At 43.3% G+C, this 13501-nt stretch overlaps 1 protein-coding gene across 1 annotated transcript in view; it reads right to left on the minus strand.

Annotated features, from left to right (window-relative positions):
• Positions 1-13501, minus strand: part of CNTNAP5 (contactin associated protein family member 5) — a 310836-nt gene that overhangs the window by 106302 nt on the left and 191033 nt on the right. The window contains 1 exon segment of the mRNA XM_038421715.2: positions 9919-10119. Within this exon segment, the coding sequence (XP_038277643.1) occupies positions 9919-10119 (201 nt within the window).

Consider the following 13501-nt stretch of genomic DNA (forward strand, 5'->3'; position numbering starts at 1 on the left):
GCACAAAATGTAATCCACAAAACTCTATCCACCTAAACACTTGGGGAAGGGTATTAGGGCAGTACGGTTTGAACAGTATCTGCAAACATAGCCTTTCAACTGCAAACACAGAATTTCTCCCTTCCACTCTCTTCATTGCGTCTGAGAAAAGAACACAGCTTCTCCATCAGCCTTATGGACACGAGTTCATATTCATCATCTTTGACAGATTTACACTAGGAATGAATTCAGTTCAAAGTAATCTACCATGAGTTAACCTGGACTTGGTTTTTCCATGCTCTAACCTCTCTCTTCTCCTCTGAGCTGTACTATAGAATTAAGCTATGACATTGCTTATGCCATAATATGCCCTCAGCATGCACCTATCTGTTGTGGTTTCCTGCAGAGAAAGAGCATGTAGGGGTTAAAGCAGGAGACTTGGAACCAGGACTTTTGGGTTTCATCCTCATGACTTACTGGGTGACCTTGGACATGTACCTTAATCTGCCTGTGCCTCAGTTTCCCCAGCTCAAAGGGGGATTAAATTTACCAACCTCACAGAGATGATGTGATATTACATTCATTAACTCAAATTACTTCGAGATCTTCACAGAAAGAGAATGCAGAAATGCAAATGATCATTACTGTATTCCTGTTCAGTCATACTTGATGACACTAACCCAGGAACCATCACAATGTGGCTGGTTTGCAGATGCGGACAGCAGCTTCTTTGGCTGTGTCAGCCAAATTCAGAAATGAATCGGAGCACATTTACACTGCTGTGATTTATAACTTCTTCCAGACTCCTCAGTGGGCAAGTTTCACCAACACCATAGGCCAAATTCAGAGGTGATAAGAGGGTCTCAGTTAAGAGTCAGTAAGTGGATCTGAATCAAATGGACTTTAACTGAGCCTATGTCTGTATAACTTACATGTTGAAGGGGTTATGAGATGTAAGCCACACCAAGCTGAGGTACTCCCTCCCCCACACTGACCTCTTAGTTTAGCCCTTATTTGCTATGTTTTGAGGGCAGACAAGAAATCATTATCAGTTCACACTGCAGTTAGTCCAAGCAACATTTCCAGTAGAGATAGGGAAGTGCTCTTACCATTATACAAGGAACCGGGGAGACCTCATCTGGAATAGTGTGTGCAATTCTGGTCTCCCATGTTTAAGAAAGATGAATTCCAACTGGAACAGGTGCAGAGAAGAGCTACAAGGATGATCAGAGGAATGGAAAACCTACTTACGAGAGGAGACTTAAGGCACTTGCTTGTTTTGTCCTAACAAAACGAAGGCTGAGGACAGATATAATTGCTCTCTATACATGCATCAATGGGATAAACATGAGCGATCAAGACCATCTCTGCTTCGTAAGATAGCCATAGCCAGGATGATGGTCTTGGAGATTCAAAGGAAGGAGTCAATTATATTAAAAAAAGAAAAATGAATTCCTCCCCCACACAGCTAGTCATTTTCATTGGTTACATTCTTGGGCCCCCCAGGAGAGCTGGGTCATTAGGAAGGGCTGGAGTGAAGACAGGCTGGTTGCCTGGCACATTTATACAGACTTTATCCCACCCAAGACTTCAATTTTCATGTGATCATATTTTTTTCTTTGATTGTACAACTTGCTGTACTTTTGACTCCTTTGTTGCTGTGCCGTAGGTGTGCTGCTCCTTCCCACCGCTTACACAGGGCTGATGGCAAGGCAAGAGGGATGGGAGGCATGGCACACCAGATATACTGAGTCAGAGGGTCTTTCAGAACAAACACCCCAAACCCCTAGATTCCATACGAGACAAGCTTAACATATGCCTTCCAGCATCCGAACCAGCAATGACAAAAGGGATGGTTCTTTTATTGTGCTGCCACTGGCTGACCCGCTCCCTGTTATTGAGCGCCTTACATGTGCCTTAATGTAGTTATCCTCATAACACCCCTATGGGATAGGACAGTGCTATTACCCCCATTTCTCAGATGGGAAACTGAGGCACAGAGAGATTAATGTGGTCCAAGCTCGCAACAGCAGTCTGTGGCAGACCAAGGATTTGAACCTGGGTCTCTCAAGTCCCAAGCCAGAGTTTGCATGATTTAATATGTATCTCTTTATGAACTCTGCACCTTCTGTAGCTAAATGTTTTTGGAGCAAGTTGTTTGCACATTAGAGAAGGTGCTTTCTCTGTATTGCAAAACTCAGAATTTATTCACCTTGGGGGTCTTACAAACTTGGGGGGTCTAAACAAAGCAGAGCATTTTCAGGAAAGCTTTTTCAGATCAGTTGAAAATAATGTCAGGGTGGTCAAGGGAGAAAGACATTTGCTAAAGAATCTTAAGTCACAGCCCTGTTTAATGAGCAAACAGGCACATATCTGTACAGGTCTCTCAGACAGCCCTTCTTCATCAGCCTGTTAGCCACAGTGCTGAGAAGCACTTGGATACTAAGTATGTCTAGAGTTAATGAAAACAAAAGTGCCTGACTGATATTCGCCATGGACACATATCTGCACAGCATCACACATCAGGAGAGAGAATCACCCCACGACTGCCAGAGCTTTATCACTGCTCTCCGCTGTTGCTCCTAAGCTGGGATGCAGGGAAGGAATGGGCAATCCCCTACACTCTCTGCTCCTCTTGGGCCCTAGGGGTTATTCTCATCACCATAACTTATCACTCCAAATCTGCAACCAGACCAGGTGTTGTCATTTATCTCATCAAAGGATGCAAGTTGTTGATGGGGGCACTGCATCAGGCAGTGCTCAAGCATTTGTTTAGGCTCTCCACGTTCACATTTCGGTTATTCCTCAACTTCTACAGGGTCACATTGTCACCAGCCTTCATCCCCTCATCTCTCGCTCGGTTTAAGAGCACACCACTATTTTCATTTGGGGTCAGTGCCTGGGGGCAGTTGTTCTGGGGGAGCTAGGTTCTCCGCAATCATCGACATTTCCCACCATTTTGTCACACTGTAGCCTTCCACAGTGGTATTTGGAGGTAAGGGATTTTGAGAGTCAAAGCTCTTTCTGACTTCAGCATCTTGGGTGGTGTCCATACAATGGGCACTGCCAAGCCAGGGTTCCTCCAAATGTCCTCCTCTCTGCTCCTTCCATGGTCTCCCCCACTGCACCCCTCAGTGCAGCACAATGGGGCAGGTAGAGAGAAGGATGTGTCGGCTGAGAACGGCACCCTCTTACTCATTCCTCAGCCTCCTGGACCGCAGCAGCAGTACCCAAACCCCAGAGTGGGTCATGAGGGAGCATGTATGGGCAGAAGAGACAGGGGCCTGACAGACAGATATGCAGCAGGCTGGGCGCATTGAGGGATACGACTTGAAGCGGTAAAATTCAAGGGGGGAGGGATTGGACTGGAGGGTGGAGACAAGGCCATCAGGGAAAGGCCCAATAGAAGTGAGGGAGCAGAGAAATGAACCAGGTTGCAAGCAAAGGGAAATAGAATGGTGAAGCAAAGAGGAAATGGGAAAGAGAGAGAGAGAGAGAAAACACCGAAAGCTAAGAGGAGGATAGACTTTTAGCAGACTTTGATCAGGAGACCTGAGTTACACTCCCAGCTTTGCCATGTGTGACCTTCAGAAAGTGACACTCTCTCTTTGCCTCGACGTCCCCATCATGAAAATGGGGATAATAATACTTTCTTAACCCATGAGTAGGTGACAGCACCTCAAGAACCTCAAATGGAAGGTGTTATGTAGTTGCCAAGTGTTATCACGAATCTATTATTGGATAGGGAAAGGCAGGTGGGATCACAAAAAGCAAAACAAAAACAAAACACCTGTTCACTTCACTTACATGCAGAGGCATCAGTTTAGAAATCTTCAGGTGAGGGGAGCAAAGTTATGTCCCCATAAACAACATTATATGTGACTATATTATAACCTGCAAAGTTGATGGGGGTGCAAAAGTGGAGCCTATAGACCTATGAAAAGTCTAGAGGGAGCAAAACAAGGTTGGGGGGGAGGTAACTTCCACCCTTCTTGCATAAAAAAAATGATGTTCCCGCTCACAGCCACAAGACCTGTAAGAGAACTTGGTAGCTACATAGTGTGAGTGGTGGGGACAGAATCCCTCTTTCCTGTCCCCTTCTCTCTCAAGTAAACCTACTCTCTTTATACATAAGGAACCAGAGTTTTGGAATAGATATTCATAACCAGCAACCATCCTGAATGCCCACTATTAACTGGAGTGGTCAATTACCTCCCTCACAAAGCCAGTTATTCTTGCTATGATCAGGTTTCACCTATTTTATTATCTGCACCCTGTCTACAATTTAATAGCTTAAAATGGCTCCCAAAATATCTTTCTGCAAGTAAGTGGACCGATATCCTCTGTGTTACATTTCTGCTCCAAACTGTGTTACAGGTGCTGTAAATATAGTTTGGTTTATTTAGAGTAATGCTTGCGAGGGGCCGTCAGCACCACCACTCTGGAGTAGAGAGGCAAGGTGGGATAGTGGATAACACAGACTTCTAGTCAATCATTCCCAGGAAGAAGATTCTAATTACCCAGTCATAATTACACTGCACAATCTACACCTGACACACATTAGCCACTCTCAAAGACGAGTCATTCTTTGAGGGAAAGCTGCCCTGATCTCTATTGTTTTATACAACGACAAACTGTCTCTTGGTAATATAATAGCAATGTAAATACCTGGGATGATAACATGGAAATTATCTTTGAAAGGTGAAGGAATAACAGTGGACAAATGCATGAAGACAAATTATTATTTGCTTGTTATCAGTCTTTTGATATCACTTCACATTACTTTTGTGTTAAAAGTTGGTTGGAATCAGTCTGTCCCTCTTACTTTAGAATTAGAGCATGGGTAAGAAGCTAAAGCAATACTGGAGTTTAACCAGAAAATACCAGTCCACTGCAATAATTAACAAGAGCAAAATGGGCTGGGGATATGCTGCATAGGTACGGTCAGAAAGGACCGGATATAATTTGTGTTCTAGGACAGGCAATGCAGAGTGGCTGGGAGGTTCAGGGAATGGGCACTGAATGGAATGGGGAAAGATAGCTGCATGGATGAGTGTGGATGCTCTTTCTTGACATGGAAAAGGTTTAAGGCAGGCTAGAGACATGCCAGAGGGTCTCAGTGTTGAATCAGTACCAAACCTGGTATCTGCAAAATTACATTAAACCTCTGCATGCCCTAGGGAGACCCAGGAAGAAGTCACCAAAGCAACGGAGCACCTCTGATCAGCAAATTCCCCTCAGAGTTTGTGTTGGACATTCACCTTCCAGATCAATTAACAGTTTAGTTTAGATGAAATACTGGTTTGTTGGGACTTGGGAAGGCTATCATTGGAGGGGCAAATAAGACAGGGTATGTCTACACTAGCCTTCTTTACCTTGAGTTAACTGATTGCTAATTAACTTGAGGTGCACCATACATTTGTAAAGGCTTGTGGGGATGCTCTCCACAACTTTTTCTTTACCCTAGGGAAGAGCCTAAGCCCTAACTCAAGGCAAAAGAGAGTAACAAAAAGCAATCCCAGAGAAGGAGAGGAGATGCAAAGAAAATGGTGAAAAAATACAATTCTTTAACTTTCCTGTTTGAATTTGCTCTCCTCCGTCAATCTCAGCACTGCACGCTGAATAAACTTTGGGGGGGAGGGATAGCTCAGTGGTTTGAACATTGGTCTGCTAAACCCAGGGTTGTGAGTTCAATCCTTGAGGGGGCCATCTGTGGCAAAAATTGGGGACTGGTCCTGCTTTGAGCAGGGGGTTGGACTAGATGATCTCCTGAGGTCCCTTCCAACTCTGATATTCTATTCTAAACTGGCCCCTGAGTATTGTAAATTTAGCTATCCAGTTACTAATATGCAGTAAATGTCCTAATGTTGTCATATAACTGATATACGGGAATGACTAGGCTAATGTACGAGTTAAATCTCGGAGCATGCCCAGTGAGGCTTCTATAAGCCTGAGCAGACTCAGGCCCAGCAGAGGGCTCATTCAGTTAGCGAAAGTGTTCTCATATCTCTAAACAACTTGACTCCTGACTCTTTGCTAAGCATTACAAGAAGCCACCAGTATATGAGACATAAGCATCCATTATATGAAAGAAAAGGAGAGAAAGATAGAGAGTGTCTTCTCATTCTCAGCACCTAGCATGTTCTTAAAGATGCTGGATTGTCTGCCCAAGGAACTAAAGTTCTCTCTCAATCCCCAAGACCAGGACGGCATTGGCAATAGCAGTGTGAGCTTCCCCCACAATTCTCCACTAATAGATCTTAACTCTTGACATGATGGACTGCTTCTAGGGGTGAGATGGTAGCAAGTCTCCAGAGTCACTGTTTTGCCTCAACTATCAAGGAGGTTGCCAATATACACCAAATGTGGTGTTTGCTTGTGTGATCTGGATGCCCCTCAATAGCAACTGGCTTTAGACCTACCAACTGGCCACTAGATTGTAACAACGATTGGTCAATAAGAAGTAATTTTAATTCTGTCCAACGGCATGAAAATCAATTAATCCTTCATGAACACACATGCATGCTGAATTCTACAGGTTACTTAAAATCTAGGTTTCAGCTGACATTTCACATGTGAGCGAAAACTGATAAGCCTGTTCCAGACAATAGGAGCTGCAGAAGAGAAGGCTCTTATACCAACAGGGCATAGATTATAAATCTGAACTTCAACTGAAATAAATCAGAGTAGCCAATTTATACCAGTTGAGGATCTGGCCACATATGCAGGGACACAGAGCAGAGAGAGCAGAAAGAAATTCATCGATATATGCTGCAGCAACTCCACAGAGTGCAAAAACCTCCCTTGGTTTTAATGGAACTGAGTGAGCTTTGCTTTTCTAGCATGCCCAATGCCTGAGTGCTACATTAATGTTTTGCCAAGCCAGAGCTGCAAAGAGCTGACAGGTAGCAGCATGTATCATCACTGCCGAGTGAAGACATGAAGGGAAGAAAAAATCTCCACACTGCTCCTCTTTGAAACATGCCAGCATTAGATACACTGGTCATGGATTACGTTTCACTGTCATGATCTGCACTATGCTAACTAAGTAAACTGACCTGACTTTAAAAAAAAATCCAGTATCAAAATTGGCTGAGATCTTTTACAAGATTGGGATTAATAATAAAATAATAATAAAAAACAACTACCATTCTGTCAAACCCGGATGCCTTTCCGGAAGGTGTGGCTTCAACCAAACACAAGTTGGATTCAGTACAGGATAACCAAGTCAAATGCAATAGCCCATGATATGCAGGAGATCAGACATAATAATCTAATGGTTCCTTCTGGCCCTAAAATCCATGAATCTATGAATACCAATAATAATACATTTACATTTATATACTGCCTTGGAGGCGAGGATCTCAGAGTGCTTCATAAACTTTAATTAAGCCTCACAACATCCTTGTGCCAGAGAGGTGTCAGGTTCCTCCCAGGTGTCACACAACTGAGGCAGAGGAAAGAGAAAATCCCCCCAAGAGTCTCGATTCCAGCATGTGCTAGCGTTATTTGCACTTGTATATCAGTTAATAAAGAGCACCGGGAACATTTTTATTTCAGCATAAATTTCAGCTAACACAGAGATTTGAATATATGAGGGTTTGGACAAACAAAACTGGGGTATCATTTAAATCCATTTAATATATAACCAAGAACTAGCTGTCCCTGAAACCTTGTCATTTCAAGAGCTCACACATTTTACTTGTGTGTATGTTCCATGTCTTCCTAAAGTCCACTGCCAGGGGCTAGTAACAGTGCCCTGGATAACAAATGTCAAATGTAAATAAAGAACAGTGGATGGGGGGGAAAGAAAAAGAAAGCTGGCCACATCCACCCTTCTGGATTATGTCCTCCTGGGCTATGCAGTTTTTCTGGTTCATTAAACAAATCTGAAACAGAGAACCAGGTAATGAGCTATGAAACGGCGGCATGGTCCACTGTCACCGAGATACTGTGACTGCCAGGAAAACAGCACAGTGCCATGGCTTCTTCCCAACATGAGACAATCAGCCATGCTACCGACTACCTCTGACTGTATCCTCTCCCTGAGAACGGCCAGCACAGTATGAGTCAACGGAAGGTGCAACAAATGCTTTCACTGATAATTGCAGAATTATCTGTATAAAGGGAATTTTCTTTTCACCCTCTCAATTAGTGGCTGGCTTATGCCCTGGCACATGATTGCTAATATTCAGGACTAAAAAAAAAAAATTTTAAAAAAATCATTGTGTGATTTGCATCAGGTCCTTAGTAGTAGCAGTATCTCTGTAGTATCTGTGCACCAAATACATATATGTACATGTCAGTTCACATGCATGTATACTATTATGCCCAGGCACCATGGCTTTCATGCCATTTAAAAAAAGATCAGTAGCCAGCATGCCGATAATACATAAGGAACAGCATCACATAAAGCAGCCAGAGATCACTAGAAGGATGTAGTAATGAACAAGGGACTGGAAAGTCATATTGTCCTCTTACCCTCCACCCTCCAGCTAAAATAGGGTACGTTTTCCTCTTTCCTTCTCTCCTTTATCACCTTCCCATGTGGTTTTTCCTCCTGTCTAGGGTGCTGAGTTCTAACATATTTCTTGATATTGTCTAAGTCATCCTTTTCTCGTTTGCAATTATCCTTTATATACCAAGAGGTCTATTTCAGAGTTTTAAATGTACTGAATGGCCGGTTATCTGCCAGGTGGACACATGGGTTTTCTGTCTTGCGGGTAACCAATCAGGCATTTCAATACATGCCAACGCTTCCCAGTATGCTGTATGCATGAAACATGACAGAAACGAATCCCCATGCAACAGCCCTTTAAGTCTTGGTTGACATTTCAGTCGGATTAGCTTTTCACTCACTGACAAGTCTATAGAATTGCTTGTCTGATAATCAAAGCACCAAGATTGCATATGTATAACAAGTAACAAAAAAAAAAGGGTTTCAGAGTAGCAGCCATGTTAGTCTGTATTCGCAAAAAGAAAAGGAGTATTTGTGGCACCTTAGTGACTAACAAATTTATTTGAGCATAAGCTTTCGTGAGCTACAGCTCACTTCATCAGATGCATTCCAGTGAGCTATAGCTCACGAAAGCTTATGCTCAAATAAATTTGTTAGTCTCTAAGGTGCCACAAATCCTCCTTAAAAAAAAAAAAGATTTTTATTTATTCAGACAGCTGCCCTTATCACTGTACATCTCCCCTGGAAAACTAACCACCTGAATCTGAAAGGGTGCCTATGGGTAGATAACTGCTCAGAGTATTCACCAGGGACTTGCTCTACAAGAGCAAATAAAGCGGGGAGTATTTCCTCCCTCTGATCTTCATGCCACTGTGTAATATCAGGCCAGAAAATCAGATCCTTCTACCAGAAGAGGAAACGAGTTTTGGCTGAGAAACTGTGCTGAGCTACCAAAAGCCCTGGTGAGTAGTTAATGTTCTGTGTGGCTTCAGGCCGGCTCCGATACTCATGAGGGACTGGAGCCTTTCCCTTTGTGAATACTCCAGGCTTTGGAGCAGTTTGGCTGTTCTCTATTCTGATCTGTGGTTGCATTCCATGTTTGTACAGCAACTAGCGCAGTGGGGTCCTGATCTGTGACGAGGGCTGCTCAGCACTATGGTAATACAAACAAGAACAATACACCCAACAGTTTGCATTTAAAGTCAGTTCAGTAAAGCTGCTGTAGTTTAAGAGAGGCATATCCTAGTCTTAGAAGTAAACCTTCAGGCCCTTCTTTATTTTAGTGTGGGCGCACATGCACTGTGGAATTCCATTGCCTTGCCCTCTGCCTACTGTCAGTCTCTACGCAATGCTAGCCCTGTGCGTGAAGACAGACGCTCCTTATTCTGCACCATATTTTTTGCTTCAGTCGCACTGCGGGCTGTGTCTGCTGTGTAATCAATAACAGCTAACAAGGAATGATTTCAGTTGGTGGCACTTACTCGGGGTGTTCAGCAGACGCGACTTTTTGCAGTGATAAGCCACCTCCTGTTCACAGTACTCTGCACTGTTTATCATGGCCTCAATCTGGTCCATGCTGCTGGTGTAGTTAAAGTACATGGCATATGGTTTCTCAGGATCAGCCCCTTGGACTCTGGTTAGCTCTGTGTTGTTGTGCTGTACCGCAGTCCAGATCTTATCTTCTGTTAAATGAAAGAAAATGAAAGGGGTGTTACAGCAAACAGGGGACAAAGAGTAGCCGAAGCCTGATGCTTTTCTCCATTAGACACAGAAGCAGCATTTTCCTAGACTCAGAACAGCCTCCTTGTGATAAAGGGCTGCTCCAAACAAGTGTGGATTGCAGATGGACATGTCTACCTGAGTTACAGACCAAACTGGAGCTGATGTTCCAGAGCCTGCTGAGTCCGAGATAAAACATCAGCTTCCCTGGATCCTGTGGACGCTGTCCTGCCAGGTATCCGAAATAATTCAGATGCATTTCTGCTGCCTTTAGCCTCATGAGAGGAGACATATTAGTCAGGCCTGTTTGCAAACATATCAAGACTAAAAAGCATGACTATTCTTTTATAATAATACATTCATTACTGATGATGAACTCATAGGAGCCACCTGACACAAACAGAAATCTCACCAGAAAGTTAAAATCAAGATGAAATCCATGTTGGCCAGTTATGATTTCAGAGTGGTAGCCGTGTTAGTCTGCATCAGCAAAAACAACTAGGAGTCCTTGTGGCACGAGGACTCCTCGTTGCTTTAGTTATAACTGTGGTAGTTTGAAGGAAATCTGACCTCTCATTTTACGCTTCAAAACTCAGATTTCTCCCATTTACTTCAGCCCTAATTAAGGACAGCACTTAAACACATACCTACACTGAAGCATGTACGTAAGTGCTTTTCCTCCATCAGGGCCTCTGACAGTCATCCCATTTTCTTCAGTAGGGCTGCCTGCAGAGCAAGGTCTCTATCAGTGTAAAGAAAACAGAATCTGGCCTTAAATAAATGCAATCTGTGGACCTAACCCTTCAAACATTTACTACTGGGAGGAGTGCTTGTAGTCTCATTCAAGTGAATGGGACTATTGACAGTAGTAAACACTAAACTCTGCAATAAATGTTTGCAGGATTCGGCCCGATACTTGTACTATTACACTAATACACATATGCAGTTGATTCCTTTTTTTACTATGTAGAGCAAATGACCCTGCTCACCTATCTGTTCTAATAAGGTAAACTGTAAAAAAGAAACAGTTTGAATCCTTTGTAAGCATTGCAAGTTTTCACTCTAGCATGGAATTATTTGCAGAAGTGTATGCACGGCAACAGAGAGAGGAGAGGAGATGGTTGTAAAGAAAGTGAGGGAGAGAATGAAGACTTAAAAAAAATCTCACATATGCAGGAAACCCTAGGAGGGTGGTGAATTTGGTGTTTTATAAAATGATCTTACCAATATGGGACTGATCAACAAAAGGGGAATAACTGGCTAGGTGGGAGTACTGCTGAAAAGGATCTCGGAGGTTATAGTGGATCACAAACTGACTATGAGCCAACAATATGATGCAGTTGTGAAAAAAGGCGAACATCATTCTGGGGTGCATTAACAGAAGTGTAAGACAAGGGAAGTCATTGTCCCACTCCACTCAGCATTGGTGAGGCCTCAGCTGGAGTACTGGTGTCAAGTTTTGGGTGCTACCCTTAAAGAAAGACGATGACAAATTGGAGAGAGTCCAGAGGAGAGCAATAAATATGATAAAAAGTTAGAAAACCTGACCTATGAGCAAAGGTGAAAAAACTGGGCACATTTAAACTGCAGAAGAGACATCTGAGGGTGGGGGGGAGGGGGTTTCATAACAGACTTCAAATAAGTTAAGGGCTGTTATAAAGAGGACTGATCAATAGTTCTCCATGTCCACTGAAGATAGGACAAAAAGCAACGTGCTTAATCTGAAGCAAGACAGATTTAGGTTAGACATTAGGAAAAAACTTTCTAGCTATAAGGATAGTTAGGAACTGGAATAGACTTCTAAGTGAGTTTGTGGAATTCCCACCATTGGTGTTTTTAAGAACAGGTTAGTCAAACACCTGTCGAGGAGGGACCAGGTTTACTTGGTCCTACCTCAGTGCCGGGTGCCAGATTAGATGACCTCTCCAGGTTTCTTCCAGCCCTACACTATATACTTTCCAAGATTCATAGAATTCTAAGGCCAGAAGTTCCATTAAGATGATCTAGTCTGATTTTCTGCATCACACAGGCTGTACATTTACAACCAGTAATTTGTGCATGAAATCCAACAACTTGTGGCCACTAGATTCTCTGGTGACTGGGGGCGCTATAAATGCCACTAAACTGGTGGATTGTGTAGAATTCTAGTAAGCCTATAAGTAACTGAATGGATGCTTTTTACCCCTTTTGCCTGAATATTATCAGCATGGAGACACTTGGATGACAGACAGTCAGAAAATGTCAGGAGTTTACCTAAAGCAAGCCTGCTCATCCACTAGATTAACACCCAAGTACTTTAAAAGTGCAGGTGGGCCCCATTTGAGCTGCCTGATTGGCTTAGCCACCCAGTTGACTCAGGGGAGTAGCAGACCTGCCCTTAAGATCAACAGCAGCAGCACACTCACTGCTGAAAGCATTTGCCCATGACTGTGACAGCTCCTGTGCCTGTATCTTCCCAGCCTCACTCTAGTCCTGCCCTTGTCCCCAGCCTCGCTGCACTCCAGGTAACTTGGTTCTGACCTTGGGCTCCAATTTTGGACTTTGGCTCTGACCTCTGGCATCTGAGCTCTGGCTTCTAACTCCAGTTCTGACCCAGGGCTCAGACTCCTGATTCCTGCCTCCAGCTGTGACCCTTGGTTCTGGCTACTGACTCCAGCTCAGACCATTAGGCATTACCTCCACATCCCACTCCCTAACAGAAGGTCAACTCCAAGAACTGATTTCAAGACTAGAAGAAGAAAATACCCTTCCAATGCCTTACAGCAAGACCTTCAAGCCCTGAAGTCTAAGAGTTTGCAATCAATAATTTGCACATCCATTCAGAATGTTATGATCAGTTCTATGAAGATGGAGAGAGAGAGTTTGCTTATACATCTATTATTCAATTCAGAGTTTCTGAGAGAATCAGGGATGCTACTTTCAGAGCCTGGGGGCTGAATTAGAACATTAATAATCAAAATATTGGTGTAATGTTTAATATATGAAACATAGCTAAGAGCTGGAAAAATCACTACAAATTTAAGTGCTTTACAGAACTCACCCCTAATGCTTACAAGTAAGGCATGCAACATATTGCCCTATGACCTCATCACATGCCTGCTATGCATCTCAAAGCAGTAATCCATGTCAGCCAGAGTCCCTCAGTTTTTCTTCCACATTCCCAAAAATTAACAGCAATGGGAGGGATTTTCAAAAGCTCTCAGCACTGGCCTAATTCTGCTGTCATTGAAGTCTGTAGGAGTTTTGCCACTGACTTCACTGGGGACACAGATATGCAAACACTGAGCATCTATGAAGTAGAGCCGGTTGGGAATTTTTCAACAAAATGATTTTTTGCCAGAAAAT

Source organism: Dermochelys coriacea, chromosome 11 (genome assembly GCF_009764565.3).
Source record: "Dermochelys coriacea isolate rDerCor1 chromosome 11, rDerCor1.pri.v4, whole genome shotgun sequence".
Lineage (NCBI taxonomy): Eukaryota > Metazoa > Chordata > Testudines > Dermochelyidae > Dermochelys > Dermochelys coriacea.